Consider the following 18,544-nt stretch of genomic DNA (forward strand, 5'->3'; position numbering starts at 1 on the left):
TTAATAAAAAAGAAGGCAACTGGGATCAGAAGCAGAGCTGGGATGTAGGCGACCAAGCAGCAGCCAAAAGTCTCTGCCTCCAATTTCCTTTAAAGTCTCTAACAACAGAAACAGAAATTCTTTAAGCAACAGTTTAAGTAATATTCATTACCTTTAATGTTAAGTCACTTCTCATTAAAACCAACAAGAAAGCTCATCAAATCCAGCATTACATATCACTGATTAGAAGTTCCAGCCAGTAAAATAAGACTAAAAATCAACAAAACTGGCAAAAATGTATTAAATAAAAATGAAAACATTATGTTATTGGCAGAAAGAGAATGTAACAGGAAATGTTTTTTCACAAAACATTTTATTATTATAATTGCTATTTAACATTCAATTTTTGGCAACATTAATAAAATAAATTTTATTTGAAAGAAGCAAGCAAAATACACAGGGGGATTCACAACGAGCAGTAACAAAATAGCAATCTTAACAGATATTCAATATATTTGTAAGCAAAACAAAGTGACATTGCCTTAAAAAAATAGAGCACTATTAATAGAAAAACAGAGAAAGCTCCTGAAAGAACTCAACTCACTCTATCAATTTTCTTTTGGCTGCAGGCACAGAAATCAACTCAAGCTATCTCAACTCTAAGATAGAAGCGAAGTTCCTAAGGACAGTATCTTCTCACCTTTTTGTGAAAATCTAGGAAACTTAACTGGATTAGAGAGGGGGAAAAGAAGAGGGAGAGGTAAAGTGCCTTTAAGGAAGAGGAGAAAATAAGGTTAAGAGGGGGAGGGGAATTTTAGTGTCATTCAAAGAACCTTGGCGAAGCTAAATGAACCAAAGACAAGTGTCAAATAATTAAGTGAGGTAGCGAGCCATGCAGGCCTAGGGGAAGAGCATTCTGGAAGAGAATAGCATGTGCAAAGTCTTTGGATCAGTAAGGAAACTGGTTTGCTAGAGGCATAACAAGGCCAGCGTGTCAAAATAGTGCATCAGTGGGGAAAATGACAGAAAAGCATGGCAGTGAATGGAGGTAGGTAGGGACCACAACACTTGAACCTGTAGTTGGCAATGTCAATCTGCACTCCTTAGGAGCATGCTTTGCAGGGGCAGGGAACCTTTTTTCTGCCAAGGGCCATTTGGAGATTTATAATAGCATCTGCAGGCCATATACAATTACCAACTGAAAAATCAGCCTGCTATAGATTTATTGCATTTCAAGTCCCACCTGCAGCTGCCTTGGCAGGGCCAGACCAAATGAATTCGCAGGCCTGACATTGTCCGCCTCTGCTTTAGACAAAGAACATAACAAAAGAGTTAGGAACACTTAGCAGTCACAAAAATACAGAACTAAAACATTTCTTATTTTTACCACAGAATAAGGGTAGTTAAGCATGTCAAAGTCTGCAGATCTATTTATACATGGTAGAAGTTTCCACATGAGGCCAGAACAAGTGGAACACACACACACACATACACTTTCTATATACCTAGAGAAAGGGCTCAGGCTGAGATTTGAGAAAAGTGCCATGGCCCACACAAACAGGCCTAGTAAAACGTTCAAGAGGCAAATCAATCAACCAACCACACAATGTATCTCTTCACTATCTGCAGTCCTTCCTCCTCAAATTTTAAGAGGGATGCTAAACCCCTGATGTGTCTTTCTCCCCAGCACTTTGTGAAAGCTTAGGAGATTTAACTAGATCAAGGAAAGAAAGGTATAAAGAGACGTAAGGTACCTTTTAGAAGCAGCAAGGAACAAAGGAACAATTTCTCCAGACCTATGTCACATGCAGGACGCTGGAGCCCCTGACTGGTGAACACAGGCTGTCGCACATCTGTGTCAGGAGTGGAGCAAGGGCTGGCACTAGAACAGGCCCGGGGAGACAACCATGGGAGCCAAGGCCTCGGATGTTCAGGAACCAATACTCAGAACAGACTCCACAGTTCTGTGAAAAGCCCCTGGGGAGGGCAAGGGAAAATGTTCTCTGACAGAACAGTGACAGATTGGTTAACAGGATGTATCAGAAAAGGGAGATTTAACTCTTAAGATTTAATACTTTTCAAGTATTAAAGTTAGTAAGTGGTACATCTTTTGCACACTGGAGTGTATCAAGTAAGACCCAAACAGTATTAGTATAATAAACTGGAAAATTACACAAATAAATGAATAACTGTTAGCTGTAGTACACTCAGATCTAAGGCAAGGTTCAAAATTGCAAGCTTATTATGTTCAATTACAGTTAAACACATAAAAAAAACTAAGGAAAAGCCCTATGGGTTTAATTTTAGTCAGTTACCGGGGACTATTTTTGTCCACTATACTTACTATTTTTGGACAAGCAGTCCCCGCTTCCAGCTTAACAGTGGGAGAACTAAATTTAGAAGAGTCCATGAAATGACAGCTGTCATTTCTTTGGCCCTTTTCAGTTAAAACTATGGGTCCACGGCCGGCACTGTGGCATAGCAGGTAAAGCTGCTGCCTGCAGTGCCGGCATCCCATATGGGCGCTGGTTCGAGTCCCGGCTGCTCCATTTCTAATCCAGCTTTCTGCTGTGGCCTGGGAAAGCAGTACAGGATAGCCCAAGTCCTTGGGCCCTTGCACCCATGTGGGAGACCCAGAGGAAGCTCTTGGTTCTTGGCTTCGGATTGGCACAGCTCCGGCCACTGTGGCCAATTGGGGAGTGAACCAGAGGATGGAAGACCTCTCTCTCTCTGCCTCTCCTTCTCTCTCTGTGTAACTCTTTCAAATAAATAAATAAATCTTAAAAAAAAAAAAACAAAAAAACAAAAAAACCCACTATGGGTCCAGAACAGTTCAAACTATTTACGACAGGGCTTCTTTCCCTCGGGAAACTTGACTTGCTTTACTACTGTGGCTGAGATGGATATGGCCAGTTCATTCTCCACTAATGGCTAGCCAGAAGGGAGAGAAAGGAATGAATCCGATTACCCTTTAGAAAACTAAACAGGCAGGCTGCTGGCACCAGGCTCCACTCTATTACCACTGCTTTGTCATCTGAAACCAATGAGACATAGTGGCTGTCTGATGTCTAGAGGAGCCCCTCACCAAACACAAGACATTTTACTAAGAATGGGTCTGATTATTTGGATGTTCTCCAGTTAGATAAAGATACTCTGAGGCAGTGGTCCTTCTGCCTTGTCTCCAAGACTGTAGTGAATGTGTGTCTTTCAACTGGGACAGGGAACCACGGCTCTCTTCTTGACAAAGCTCTGTCTTCCAGGTCTCTGTTCATGCCATAGTCTCAGCTTCACACCTGGGCTTTCAGAAACAGGTTATTTTATATCAGCACAGCAGAGGCACTTCTGGGAATTCAGTAGCAACTGGGCTAGTTCATGACATACTCATTCCAGTCATAGTGAAATCTTCTAACACAGAGGAAAAAGTTGATAATAAATTAAGTACCTCAAAAACTACACAAATTCTATATTTAGAAGGAAGAACTTTCAAGCTTAGAAGTAACACAAAATATAAAAATAATAAATAGGTTTACACATTTTTCCTCTCACTCAAATATACAGAAACACCTTCCATGTGTTAACCTAGATAGTTAACATAAAAACCAGGTGATGTATTTAAAAAAAAAAAAAAAACCTGAAAACTTAGATCAAACAACATTGCATATGTATGCACATAAAATAGAAAACCTCAAGTAATCAGCTAGTTTCGCTACTTTTGGTGCTACTTAATAATGCATTTTTAAAAAACTTTTGTCTTTATGGGCTTTTTAAAAAACTTAGATTGGAATGCTTGCTTTAGATTTACCAAAACTAGAATTAGTGGGAGTTTTTTGAAATTCTGCTTTTAGGCTTGGGGGGTGAGGGTTCAGAGTCAGATGTGCTCACTGTCACAGATGCTGCTTTCACTGATCCTGGCTGAAGAGGTTCCAGTGACACTTGAATAACAACTTTTGTTTCAGGAGGCAACCCTTCCAGTTGCTTAGGCATCTTAAACATTTGATGACACTGGGTCTTGTGCTCCATTTTCTCCTTGAAAGTTAAAAACTGCAGCCGGCACTTAGAACACTGGTGCACAGTCCTTTCCCAGTGCCCCCTATAATGACACATGTATGGTGAGGCAGTTTTGAAAATTTTGAGACAAAATGGACACAGCAAATTCTTAGTGTTTTCGTGGCACGTTCTAAAATGTGTCTCCACGTCCACAAAGGCTGACGATCGGTAACTGCAAACCTGGCACACGTAGGGCATTTCCCCGGGCTTATGGTTGTCCTTCATGTGTTGTAAGAGAACCTGATCTGTTTCAAACGACAATTCACAGATTTTACACACGGCAGAGGGCTCCTGGGTGGTGTGCACTCTTTCAATGTGACACTGCAGCAGGAAGGGGGTGGAAAACTGCCGGTGGCAGTGCTGGCAGGTGGTGTGGTTCTCCCAGCTGTCACCCCTCTGCTTCTCAAGTTCTAAATGGTGCTTCATGTGATTCATAAACTTAACGTTTTTTAGAACTTTCAAGCAGCTGAGGCATTTAAAGGTTGTGTGAGTCTTCTGCTCGGACTGTCCATCGCCTTTATGCTGTCCATAGTAGAAGTCACTAAGGAGCATGGTCAGGTTGCCTTTCATGGGATCAAAGGCCTTGTTTTGACTTGCTTCACTCAAACAGTCTGGATTTGCCAATTCATTTTCCTTATCAACATTTCTATTTATAGGCTTGAAATGGACACTGTCCTTTGAAACGGCTGTTGGAAAAGGTACTCCATTCTGGACAGGGTTCAGTAAGGTCTGAGCACTGTCTGAGGGCATACTTTGCTGAGTATCTGAAGAGGACACAGCTGTGATCCCATCAAGTTTCGGTCTTTTAGGATCTATACCGTTTCCTTCAGAAGTGGACAGCTGCTCTGACACACAAGGATTTGCATTCATATTTCCTACTGAAAGTGCTACTCTTACAGGATTAGGCAACGAACTTGTGAGTGTAACCACAGGAGAACGTAACTTTGAAGAACTATCAGGCACGACTTGTGGTGAATTCTTTTTATAATCATGTTCAGACAAAGGCTCAATGATAATAGGACTATCTGTTGATCTTGATTCAGATTGAGAAGCGGGCAAGACGGTCACTGCTTCTGATGTAGGGGTCCCCTGACTTGCAGGCTGCAGTTTGTGAGCTGTACCTTTTATAATTTGACCATACTTTTTTCTCCTTGAACATGAACCTGGGGTGACCCTATTCAAAATGTTTGAAACAACTGGCTTTGAATTTGAAGTCACTCCAACAAAGATGAGCTCAGCATCTTCATTCACGTGCTCCACCCCAACAAAGATCAGCTCAGCATCTTCATCTTCTACTTGCTTGGTTTCTTTGACACCCTTGCTTGGTTCTTGCTCTTGTTCTTCACACAATATAAATGGTTGTGCCATTTTCTAATTTTTTTATTCAAGGGTGTGGCCACAGTCCAAGTGACTCCTTTAAATAAACTGCCACCTAAATACAAACACACAGTACAGAAAAATGTATTCTGTTATTTAATTCTCCTCCAAAATTCAAAGGTCATTATAAACACCCTTATTTTACAGACGACATTGAGACTCAGAGGATACATGAGAGCTCAAATCCTATGATACCAAGATCAGGACTCTGCGACTAGAAAATTACAGCTTCACAGCTTTGCCCTACACCTCCATCAAAAGAACCTTTAGCAACTAATCATTAGATGAAATCACACAGAAAGAGAAAGGCACCACTAGGCAGTGTTTAGAAACAGGGGCCTGGAAGATGGAGATTAAGCTGGAATCCGCATCTGCCATACACAAGCTCTACCTTCTTCAGCAAGTTTTACTTTTGAATGTGCATCGTACCTTAAAGACAAAGATTCTTATCTGTGAGATTTAAGAGAACAGCTATTTTTTAAAAAGCATGAACTATTCAGTGGTATCATGCTTTGTAGTAAAACTGGAAGAAAATTGTATCTAATGTACATACCTAAACTGATAACTGATTCATACTAATTTCATAAATATAAATACAGGGGGCTGGCGCCGTGGCTCACTTGGCTAATCCTCCACCTGCGGCACCGGCATCCCATATGGGCGCTGGTTCTAGTCCTGGCTGCTCCTCTTCCAGTCCAGTTCTCTGCTGTGGCCCAGGGAGGGCAGTGGAGGATGGCCCAACTGCTTGGGCACCTGCACCCGCATGGGAGACCAGGAAGAAGCACCTGGCTCCTGGCTTCGGATCAGCACAACGCCGGCCGTAGCGGTCAATTGGGGGGGTGAACCAATGGAAGGAAGACCTTTCTCTCTGTCTCTCTCACTGGCTTTAACTCTACCTGTCAAATAATAATTAAAAAAATAAATATAAATACATAAATTTATTCAAATGTATACAGTACCTACACTTGGCCAGCAAATAGTATAGTGCAAACCAGATTCTAGACAGAACAATTAGGAAGGAGCTCTTTCAATGGCCTCATTTCAATTCATGGACTTAATTCTAATCCATTCACTGATGTCTACTAAATTTCTCTTTCTAGTCCTGACTTCCCCAGTGAACATAAAATAATACTTCTTCTCTCAACCCACTTCAGTCTCTTTTCTACCTGGTAGGCAGAGTGATTCTGCTCAATCATGTCAGATCATATCACAGCCCAGTTCAAAACCTACCAAAGGCCTTCTGATTCACTCAGACTAAGTCCTCATCAAGACCATACTTCCCACTTATCACCCTACGGTTTTCTCACACTTCTTTCCTGCACCTACTTTACTGCAGCCACACTAACCTCCTTGACACTGCCTGAACATACTAAATTTTTACCTTGCTCAAGGTGCTTGTATTTGCTATTCCCTCTAATACCTTCATACAAACTCACATGGCTAGCTAGTTCTGTTTCAAGGATCTTTCTCAATGAAGTCTTTAAAAATTCCCATCAGTCAATCTTGCTTCCCTTCTGCTTCATCTTCATGCCCTGTCACCATCTATTTACCTCGATTCTTTTCTAGTGACCATCCAGTTGGAAACTAACTCCAAACAGCAATGATGTGTCTCTTGTTCACTGTTAAGATCTCTAGCACAAAAGAGTGCCTAGCACAGCAAGTGCTCTACAAATGCAGAATTTGTTAAATGAACAAACAGTAAGTTTTATTAATAAGATCTTTTATTTGTAGAGCAAACTGTGCTACTTTAATTCTACATTTCCTATCAATTTATTTTTATTTTCTCTAAAAAAAAAAAGATTTACTTATTTGAAAGGCACAGTTGGAGAGAGAGAAAGGGACAGCAAGAGACAGAGATATCTTCCACCTGTTGGTTCACTCCCCAAATGTCTACAATGGCCAGGACTGGGCCAGACCAGAGCCAGGAGCATCTTCCAAGTTTCCCACACTGGGGCAGGGGCCCAAGCACTTGGGCCATCCTCTGCTACCTTCCCAGGCACATCAGCAGGGGCTAGATCAGAAGTGGAGCAGCCAGGACTCAAACCAGTGCCCACATAGGATGCTAGTGTCAGAGGCAGCAGCTTTATCCACTATGCCACAATGCCTGCTCCTATCAATTTATTTTGAGAACCATGTCCAAGTCAGAAATTCTGTAGACCAATAAATGATTTTTACAAATATTTTCACTATAATCAATTAAAAATTTTGTTTTATATAGAATCTTATCTCACAAGCAAACATGCATGTAAATAATAATTGCCTTTACTATATGGGATGCATTCAAATATTTTCTATTTCATTTTTCTAAAACTGACCATGACCCACAAGATCACTATTGGTGATCTGAAGAACAATGGTCTAAAGTTAGCAAGATATAGGTACTTTAACCATGGTTCAGAATTCACCAATTTCTGAATAGGAGGGCACTTCCAAAAGTTTGTGGGAAAATAGAATAAAAAGATATTTTTATTTTGGTGGAAATTTTTTAAATCTACAGTTTTTTAAGAATATACATTTTCCAAGAATTTTTGAAGACCCTTTGAACCAGCAAAATCTAATCTATAAAATAACTGTCAGGTAAGATATGCCATAAACACTGCATTAATATTAATTACACTATCAATACCCAGTTTTGAAACATACAAATATTTATTCCTGTAAACATGTATATCACTTTGGAAGTGAATTTAAAAATAAGTTAGTCATAATAAAAAGTATTTATTCTTCCCCTCACTTATGTTACCCATTATATACTGTTTGTCCAACACTGGTCAGATACTATGCCAAACACGGTTTGGACAGTAGTAAATAAATGCATGATGCTTATAGCCTGGGGTGTCATGAAGAGTGAGTTACAATCTCAAAACTAAGATCAAATAAATAAATAGTAGATATGCAATGTCAGAAAAACATGAAGCAGATTTGAAAATATTGCCCTTCAGAGTCAACGGTCTATATGTAGCTTCAATCACCTAATTCCAAGATGACACCATCAAGCTCAGTGTTTCACAACCTAAGCACTATGGATGTTCATCAATATTGGACCAGATAATTATTTACTGTGAGAGGTTGTCAGGTGCACTGTACCATGTTTAGCACCATCCCTGACCTCCACCTACTAGATACCAGTAGCAGTGCACCAATTGTGGCAACTGAAAATGGCTCCAGGCATTAACAAATGCCATCCAAATTTAACTTTCTTCTCAGGATCACTTCCACACTGCCTACTTCTTTTTTTTTAAGATTATTTATTTGTGCGGCTGCTATCCGATTAGCTCTGAGTAACAGTTATTTTAAAGCAACGTTATTGGAGGGGAGGGGAAAGAGAAAGGTTCCATCAAGGAACTTTCATAATCTCATCTGGATTTAACCTAATTGTTTAGCATCAGCTCTTCCCTGAAGGGGATGTACGTAAGGATTCATAGCAGTAGTGACTGCAGGTAACTCATATGTAATGGCTATGAGGTAACAAATTGCAGTTTTGCAAGCAGTGAATACAGCTGCTGCACTAGAACTGCTCTGCCACACTCACAGTATCTTGCTCTCACTGTAACCAACTAATGCCAAAACAATGATTTTATCATAAAACTGTAGATGTATCTAAAAACAGTAAAAAAAAATTATTTATTTGAAAGGCAGAGTTACAGGGAAAGAGACAGACACAAGGAAAGAGATACTGCATCCTCTGATTCAGTCCCCAAAAGGCTTCAATGGCCAGGGCTAGGCCAGTACAAAGCCAGGGGCCTGGAATTCCATCCCAGGATCCCACATGGGTATCAGGGACCCAAGTACTTGGTCATCTTCTGCTGCCTTCCCAGGCACAGAAGCAGGGAGCTAGATCGAAGTGGAGCAGCCGGGACGCAAATCTGTGCCCATATAGGATACTGGCACCACGTGTGGCACCTTAACCCACTACACCACAAAGCCGGTCCCACTTCCACATTTCTAGTAACTATCTCCAAGGTAATTCTACACATAAACCCTAACGTCCTATCTAAAGAAAAAAATTCTAAATAAAAATTATTAGTATTCTCCCTGATATCATAAAAACCAGACAGTAATTTGACAACCAATATGGCCATCAGATCTGAGGATAGCTTTTTAAAGCCTGGAAAAGTTTACTAATTACCTGAAGTTATATGCAGGGTTTGTAGACAGAGCTGGCCTAAAACATATTTAGATTGTTAAATTCTAATTTGTCTTCTTTCTGACACAAATCTGACTTAATCCACGCCTATCTCTGATGATGGTACTATTAACTGCTTGGTCTCTAAGAATTAGTGTCTCAAAAGATTCTTTTATTTTTACTTTTCACTTTGTTTCTCTTCAAATCTTTCTATTCAAATATCCCATCAAATTAGCTTGATTTTAAATAACTTTTAGAGCCTTGTCATTCTAATTACTTTTCATTTCTATTCTACTAATATCCTCCCAGCTCCCAGGCCCCAGCCCCAACATCTAGGTTTAGGTCCATTGGTTACTTCGTGTTTGTATACCTGTCACAAATTCCAAATTGTTCTGTCTGTTTCATTGCCTTTTAAGTTACACTACTACTAGATGGATATTAAAGCCCCACTGTAATCACATCACCCCTCTATTCCAAAATGTTCTATGATTCCTCCAATCTAGAGGATATATTTTAGATTACGCTATGGTCTGAAACATTTCTCCCCAAAATTCACAAATTGAAGCCATAACTTCCAATATGATGGTATTTAAACATGAAGCCCTCTGGAAGTAATCAGGTTAAGTTGAGATCTTGAGGTTAGGGACCTCATAATGGGGTTAGTACCCTCACAAAAAGAGACACCACTGACCTTGTTTCCTCTCTCTCTGCCATGTAAAGACACAGACACTGTCATCCACTGTCTCAGTGAGAAACTAAATTGAGCAGCACCTTGAACTTGGGCTTCCCAGTCTCCAAAACTGTAAGAAATAAACTCCTGCTGTTTATACACACACACTCAACTGGGTCCCAATAACACAGCTCGACTTTCAACCAGCTGGTCCTGGTTGGATTTTTGGCTGCTGATTAACTCCCCATCCAACTAATCATTCAAGATAAGCAAAGAAAAAAAGAATTTACAATGAAGCAACAAATCTATATATATATATATATATATATATTTTTTTTTTTTTTTTTTGGACAGGCAGAGTGGACAGTGAGAGAGAGAGACAGAGAGAAAGGTCTTCCTTTGCCGTTGGTTCACCCTCCAATGGCCACCGCGGCCGGCGCGCTGCGGCCGGCGCACCGCGCTGATCCGATGGCAGGAGCCAGGAGCCAGGTGCTTTTCCTGGTCTCCCATGCGGGTGCAGGGCCCAAGCACCCGGGCCATCCTCCACTGCACTCCCTGGCCACAGCAGAGAGCTGGCCTGGAAGAGGGGCAACTGGGACAGAATCCGGCACCCCGACCGGGACTAGAACCCGGTGTGCCGGCACCGCTAGGCGGAGGATTAGCCTAGTGAGCCGCGGCGCCGGCCCCAAATCTATATATTAATAGTCAACTGATTTTCTGTCAGACTATCAATACAATTCAATGGGAAACAGAATAATTTTCTCAACAAATGAAATGAAATGAAATGAAATGAAAGCATTCAAATTTGGATCCTTGCTCTTACACTACATACAAAAAATAACTCAAAATGATCATGGATTTAGATGTAATAGCTACACCTACAAAAGTATTAAAAAATAAGAAAAGAATAAACAAACATAACAAAAGTACAAAAGAAAAAACAGAACTTTATCAAAATTAAAAAACTTTTGGTGCTTTAGAAAACACCATCATAAAAGACATCTTACAAGGCCGGCGCCGCGGCTCACTAGGCTAGTCCTCTGCCTTGCAGTGCCGGCATACCGGGTTCTAGTCCCGGTCAGGGCACTGGATTCTGTCCCGGTTGCCCCTCTTCCAGGCCAGCTCTCTGCTGTGGCCAGGGAGTGCAGTGGAGGATGGCCCAAGTGCTTGGGCCCTGCACCCCATGGGCGACCAGGAGAAGTACCTGGCTCCTGCCATCGGATCAGCGCGGTGCACCGGCCGCAGTGCGCTGGCCGCGGCGGCCATTGGAGGGTGAACCAACGGCAAAAGAAGACCTTTCTCTCTGTCTCTCTCACTGTCCACTCTGCCTGTCAAAAAAAAAAAAAAAAAAAAAAGACATCTTACAGATGGGAGAGAATATTTGTAATTCATGTATGTGGTAAGAAACTTGTATACAGAATATACAAAGAACTAAAAGTTTTTTTTTTTTTTTTTTTTTTGACAGGCAGAGTGGACAGTGAGAGAGCGAGCGCGCGAGAGAGACAGAGAGAAAGGTCTTCCTTTGCCATTGGTTCACCCTCCAATGGCCACCGTGGCCAGCGCGCTGCGGCTGGCGCACTGCGCTGATCCATAGGCAGGAGCCAGGTGCTTCTCCTGGTCTCCCATGGGGTGCAGGGCCCAAGCACTTGGGCCATCCTCCACTGCACTCCCTGGCCACAGCAGAGAGCTGGCCTGGAAGAGGGGCAACTGGGACAGAATCCAGCGCCCCGACCGGGACTAGAACCCGGTGTGCTGGCGCCGCTAGGCAGGGGATTAGCCTATTGAGCCGCAGCACTGGCTAAAAGTTTTTTTAAAAATCCAATTTTAAAATGAACAAAGGACTTGTACTTTCTCCAAAGATAACATATAAATGGCCAGCACGTATATGAAGATACATTCAACATCACTAATCATCAGGGAAATGCAAATTAAAACTGCACACTGTGGGCTGGCATTGTGGTGTGGCAGTTAAGGCCACCACCTCCTGGCATCCCACATGGGTGCTGGTTCATGTCCCAGCTGCTCCACTTCCAGTCCAGTTTCCTGTTAATAGTCTGAGAAAAGCAGCAGAAGATGGCCTGAGTGCTTGGGCCCCTGCTACCCATATGGGACACCTGAAAAAATCTCCCAGCTCTGGTCTTTGGCTTGCCCCAGCCCTGGTCATTGTGTCCATCTGGGAAGTGAACCAGTGGATCAAAGATCGATCAATCTCTCTCTCTGCCCACCCCTCCCCCCAGCTCTTCAAATATATAAATCTTAAAAAAAAAAAATGGCTTAGGACATCCACATCCCACATCTGGGTAACTAGGTTTGAGTGCTGGCTCTGCTCCTGATTCCAGCTTCCTGCTAATTAGCAGATGATGGCTCAAGTAGTTGGGAGACTCAGACTGAATCCATATATTATGAGATTCCAGTTACATAAAATGTCCAGAATAAGGACAGAATTTGGCTAAGTGGTTAAAATGAAAACTAGGACACCTGGGTTAGATTCCTGGCTCTGCTTCTGATTCCAGCTTCTGTTTTGTTTTTTGTTTGTTTTTTGACAGGCAGAGTGGACAGTAAGAGAGAGAGACAGAGAGAAAGGTCTTCTTTTGCCGTTGGTTCACCCTCCAATGGCTGCCACGGCCGGCACGCCGCGACCAGTGCACCGCGCTGATCCGATGGCAGGAGCCAGGTACTTCTCCTGGTCGCCCATGGGGTGCAGGGCCCAAGCACTTGGGCCATCCTCCACTGCACTCCCTGGCCACAGCAGAGAGCTGGCCTGGAAGAGGGGCAACCAGGACAGAATCCAGCGCCCCGACCGGGACTAGAACCTGGTGTGCTGGCGCTGCAAGGCGGAGGATTAGCCTAGTGAGCCGCGGCGCTGGCCCAGCTTCTGTTAATGCAGATCATGGGAGGCAATATTGAAGGCTCGAGGAGCTGGGTCCCTGTCATTCACCTGTGAGACCTATATTGAATTCGTAACTCCTGGCTTCATCATGGCCCAGTCCTAGCCACTGCAGACATCTGGATAGTAACATAGGAGCTCACTGTCTCTCTAATAAATAATTGTTTTAAATGCCCAGAATGTGGAAATTCAGTGGGGCCAGCGCTGTGGTGTAGCTGGTAAAGCTGTCGCCTGCAGTGCCGGCATCCCACATGGGCACCAGTTCGAGTCCCAGCTGCTGTACTTCCAATCCAGCTCTCTGCTATGGCCTGGGAAAGCAGAAGATGGCCCAAGTCCATGGGAGACTTGCAAGAATCTCCTGGCTCCTGGCTTTGATCAGCACAGCTCCAACCGTTGCGGACAACTGCGGAGTGAACCAGCAGATGGAAGACCTCTCTCTCTCTCTGCATCTCCTCTCTCTGTGTAAACTCTGACTTTCAAGTAAATAAATAGATCTTAAAAAAAGAAAAGAAAAAAGAAACCAGTAGCTGCCATGGGCTGGGATAAAAAAAAATGTGGATCATGGGAGGCTGAAAAACCTGTATGTGTTATCATATTTGAAAAAGGGGTCTTTGCTGACAAGACTAAGTATCTTGAGGGGCCGGTGCCGTGGCGCAGGTTAATCCTCCACCTGCAGTGCCGGCATCACATATAGGTGCCAGTTCTAGACCCAGCTGCTCCTCTTCCAATCCAGGTCTCTGCTGTGGCCTGGGAAAGCAGTAGAAAATGGCCCAAGCGCTTGGGCCCCTGCTCCTGTGTGGGAGACCCAGAAGAAGCTCCTGGCTCCTGGCTCTGGATCAGCTCAGCTCCAGCCATTGCGGCTATTTGGGGAGTGAACCAATGGATGGAAAACCTTTCTCTCTGTCTTTCCCTCTCACTGTCTGTAACTCTACCTCTCAAATAAATAAATAAAAATCTTAAAAAAAAAAAAGGGGGGGGGATCTTGAGACGGAAAAATTATCTAGATCATACATGTGAGCGTTAAATGACATCACAAGAGTCTTTGGAAGCAAAGGGAGACTTCACACATACACTAGGACAATGTGATGGAAAGACAAAAACAAAGATTGGAGCATGAATATGGGAAACCAAGGAAAGTCATGTATACTCTAAGAGGGAAGTAATTTATCTCCCTAAGAATTCCAGGGAAGCACAGTCCTGCCAGTAAATCTGTCCAGTGAAATGGATTTTGGACTTCTAATGGAGAGGTTACTTAGGAGGGGGTGTTGGGACTCAGTGGGTTAAGCTGCCACTTGGGACACCCACATCCCAATATCAGAGTTCCTAGTTCGAGCCCTGGCTACTCTGTGCTTCCAATCCAATTTTCTCCTAATGCATCTAAGAAGGCAGCAAGTGCTGGCCCAAGTATTTGGGTCTCTGCCACCCACATAAGAGACATGGAATGAGTTCTGGGCTCCTGGCTTTGGCCTGACTTAGCCCTGGTTGTTGGGGATATTTGAGGAATGAACCAATGGATAGACGGTCTCTCCCTCCCTGTTACTTTGCCTTTTGTATGTGCCGAATAAATTTATTTATTGTCAAGTAATAAATAAATAAATCTTTAAAAAGACAGCAGCTAGTGGTATAATAGACAAATGTGTCAGATAAACACTTGTGATGACATTCAGAGCTCACATAATCCAGATAATTTTTCCATCCCAAGATCCTTAATCACTTCTGCAAATAGAGAGAAATAAAGATACTAAGAGTCAGAAACTAGATCAAAACCTGGAAGGCCCACAGATTCAGAGTGGATCTGAATGTGAAAGAAAGGAGCATGACACACAAGTGACGATGTTGAGCAGGTAATCTCTGTAGTCAGCATTTAGGCAGCAATCTAAGGTGGGTGTCTAAATTTTGGAGTCTTTAGCACGTAGCATCATTTAAAAAACACAAGACTGGACGAGATCAGGCAGGGAAAATGGTCTGAGATACATGCCCCAGGCATTCCCCTGGCTAGAAGTCACAGAGAAGAGAAAGTAACAGTGAAGATGAGCGAGAACAGTTACTCTCAGCCATTCAGGTGGGAAGTATTTCAGACTCCAAATAAAAAACATCTTTAGAAAGACAAAATGGAGGCCGGTGCTGTGGCTCACTTGGTTAATCCTCCACCTGCAGTGCCGGCATCCCATATGGGCGTCGGGTTCTAGTCCCGGTTGCTCCTCTTCCAGTCCAGTTCTCTGCTGTGGCCCAGGAGAGCAATGGAGGATGGCCCAAGTGTTTGGGCCCCTGCACCCGCATGGGAGACCGAGAAGAAGCACCTGGCTCCTGGCTTTGGATCAGCGTAGCTCCGGCCGTGGCAGCCATTTGGGGGGTGAACCAATGGAAGGAAGACCTTTCTCTCTGTATCTCTCTCTCACTGTCTAACTCTGTCGAACAAAAGACAAAAATGAACAACCCTGATGAATGCTGCTAACACATCAATTAAAATTGACCACTGGACTAAACAACATGGAATTCACTGGTAGAATAGAGTGGGTTTAAGGGAGAATGAGGGAAGAACTGGAGGCAGCAAATATGGTCAACTCTGGAGAAATCTTCCTGTAAGACCAAGCAAATACAAAATACAATAAACAGAAAAGGGCTGCAGCATACAGTCAGTATGTTTGCTATCAGAATGATCCAGAGACAGAAAATGCAATCTAAAGTAAATCAGACTTTGCTAGAATAGTGCTGATTAAATACACAACAGCACAGGAGCCATTTCATCCTTAGCATGGAGCCAAATTCAGCCACAGTGATAGGACAATTGCTGAGATCACAAGAATGAGGGAATACTGGGTAAATGGGTGTGATGCCCTTCAAGACAGTCTCAAATGAAGCTTACCTTCAGACAGACACATGGTTGTGGAGCCCTCCCCCACAATGTAACAGGATTGGCCTGTAGAACCAAGCACACAGACCAGAAGTGATGATACGCCACTTCTGCAATCAGGTTATAAAAAGACTCTCTGTTCATCTTGGGTACAAGCTCTCTGGAGAAAACCCAATATGATGATATGAAAGGTGTGTGGAGTAAGGAACTATGTGTGACCCCTTGCCAACAGCCGAGTAAATGAGCTCCAACTTCAGAGACTGACAATCCAGCCCAAAGCCTTACTGCAATCTCATGAGAGACTCTGAAACAGAAACCATCTGGCTAAGCCCCTCTTGGATTCCAGGCCTTTGGGAAATTATGAGGTAACAAAAATGTGTTATTTTAAATTTCAAAGCTTTAAGATAATTTGTTACTCAGTAATAGATAGCTAACTAATAGAATAGGTCTTATCGAGTTAGAGTCACAAGTTGCTGGGTACAGAATTGACCTATAACCTCATTTACTGGCACGAAATGAATTCGGATGGCCTTCACTGTCCAGTCACGTGCCAACTACCTCATGAAACAAGGTCCCTATCAAAAGGAGGTATAGAAATGAACAAGGAATCAAACACCCATCTAACCTGAATGAACCATTCAATGTATCAGCTGCAATCTTGGGGTATGCACGTCGATCCATATCAGCCTCCCAATGCAATAAAAGCAGTCAGCTTTACTGAACATCAAGATGCTCTTAGCTCTTTTCCCTTTCAAGAGATCAGAAGACAGAATGCTGCCACCAGCATTACCCTCTCCTTTCTTAAGGAAGCAGCGGAGAGAGCCGCATAATTACCTAAATCAGCAACCTGGGGGCCAGAAAGTAGCGCAGCAGGTTAAGTTGCCACCAGCACCCCATGTGGGCAGCTCCACTTCCGATCCAGCTCCCTGCTAGTGCACCTGAGAAGGCAGCAGAAGTCGGCCGGAGTGCCTGTGGGCCCCTGCCACCCACGTGGGAGACCCAATGTTGCTCCTGGCTCCTGGCTCTGGCCTGGCCCTGCCATGGCCTTTGTGGCCATTTGGGGAGTGAACCAACAGATTGAAACATATCTCCTCCCCCGCCCCCCCCCCCAATTCAGCCTTTCAAAGTCAATCTTTTTTAAAAATAAAAACAAATAAATTGATCACTAACTGGCCTGAATTTGCCGTATACAATCAGATTCCCTCAGGAAACACTAAATAGCCATGTTTTACCAGCCAGGGCGGAACAAGGGAGAAAAAGCCAAGGACAAGGTCCCTGTTCTGGAGCCCTCTCTCCTCTTACCTAGGGATCTGAAACTTGGGCAGAAGCTGGGGTCAGCCAGAGGTGGCCGCACCCTGGATGCGGGTTAACTCCTACTGCCTCTGCCTGCCCGACACTGCCATGCGGCTGTGGATCAACCTCTCTCCCGCTGATCCAGCACAGAGCATTTCCCCAAATCTGTTCCCCCCACCTACCCAACCTCCGTTAAAAAAAAAAAAAAAAAAAAAAAAAAAAAAAAAAAAAAAAAAACCCACGGGCCTCAAAACTCATCCCTGGTCTTGGCTGTCAGGGGGCCTTCCTCGGGGGTCCAAGGCCGGCACTCAGTACCCAAGCAAACCAGAAAACCAAGCACTCTGCTGCGGGGCCCGTAGGGGCGCGAGGCTAATGGAGAATTTGAGAAAGCTTTCAACACCGTAGGGGTGCTGGGGCCGCAGGACCCGGGATGGGGGCGGGGCTGGAGTTTAAAAAAAAAAAAAACCTGGCTGAAGACTTTTAGATTTGTGAAGGCTCTAAGCACCCCCAGGGACCACGGCGGGGTGGCGGGGAGAGAGGGAGGGAGGGTGGGCGGCCAGGGAACCCGAGCGGTGGGGTAGGGGGAGGGGAGCGCGCTGGGAGCCATGACAGGCCCCTTGTCCCGGAGGCCCGGGCTCCCCCAGCCCGGCGGCGCGGGCGGCCGAGGGCAGGCTGCAGAGAGCTGCGCGAGCCGGGGTTAGGGACGGCGCTGCGGTCGTGGGCAGCCGCCGGGAATCGGCCCCGCCGGCCGCTCGCCTCACCCGCGCCGCTGAGGGACCGCAGCGCCCCGGTTTAGGGACCCGCGCGGGAGCCCCTCCCGTCTCGCCGCAGGGGACGCACACGCCCCCCGCCCCGCCCCCCGTCCTTACCGGCCCCGGTGGGCGGCAGTCCCCCCCGGGGCGCCCGGCGACTCGCGGGCACCGGCGGCGCTGCCGGGGCCCAGCCCGCAGTCACGCCGCCTCCCTCAGGCCTCAGGCGCCGCCGACGCCGCCGTCGCCGCCGCACGCGCGCCCAGGGCGACCTGTGATTGGCTTCCAGGTACCGGCGCGAGGTCGGGCGGCCAGGCTCCGGGCGCTGCGAGCTGATTGGTCGCCGGGTCCGGCGTGGGCGCATGCGCCCTGGTGGCGCCCGCTGGGCTCGCTCGGGCTGTGAGGGGCCGGGACTGAGGTGCCCCCGTGAGCCCTACAAGGCCGGATCATGGGCGGCGAAGGTTCTGGAGCCTTCCTCTTACGGGGTCCTTTTACCATGCTAGAAGCACTCGCTGGCTGCCCCCTGCCTGGGGAGCCAGCCTCTCCTCTGGGTTTGCACAGT

General features: G+C 44.9%; 2 protein-coding genes across 15 annotated transcripts in view; one reads left to right on the plus strand and one right to left on the minus strand.

Annotated features, from left to right (window-relative positions):
• The window catches only part of LOC108178662 (Ig lambda chain C region-like), a 362,049-nt gene that overhangs the window by 176,662 nt on the left and 166,843 nt on the right, over window positions 1–18,544 (plus strand). The gene's annotated exons all lie outside the window — the stretch shown is intronic.
• Window positions 133–18,263, minus strand: ZNF280B (zinc finger protein 280B). 5 transcript variants are annotated; one of them, XM_051826711.3, is made up of 3 exons: window positions 18,103–18,263; window positions 10,221–10,329; window positions 133–5,458 (listed from the first exon to the last, which is right to left on the minus strand). In XM_051826711.3, exon 3 carries the CDS (start codon window positions 5,392–5,394, stop codon window positions 3,793–3,795), a length of 1,602 nt encoding a protein of 533 aa, XP_051682671.2. In that variant the 5' UTR covers window positions 5,395–5,458; window positions 10,221–10,329; window positions 18,103–18,263; the 3' UTR covers window positions 133–3,792. The 5 variants fall into 5 exon arrangements, with proteins under 5 accessions (XP_051682671.2, XP_089179558.1, XP_008270389.2 ...); XM_089323432.1 differs by lacking the exon at window positions 10,221–10,329 and adding an exon at window positions 15,222–15,494; XM_008272167.5 differs by lacking the exon at window positions 10,221–10,329 and adding an exon at window positions 15,953–16,006.

This window comes from Oryctolagus cuniculus, chromosome 21 (genome assembly GCF_051225735.1).
Source record: "Oryctolagus cuniculus isolate XC-2025 breed Fujian yellow rabbit chromosome 21, ASM5122573v1, whole genome shotgun sequence".
Lineage (NCBI taxonomy): Eukaryota > Metazoa > Chordata > Mammalia > Lagomorpha > Leporidae > Oryctolagus > Oryctolagus cuniculus.

What these genes read in the sequence shown, in the direction of transcription:
- ZNF280B (XM_008272166.5), bottom strand. Translation starts at nt 5,394, where the DNA reads ATGGCACAACCATTTATATTGTGTGAAGAACAAGAGCAAGAACCAAGC.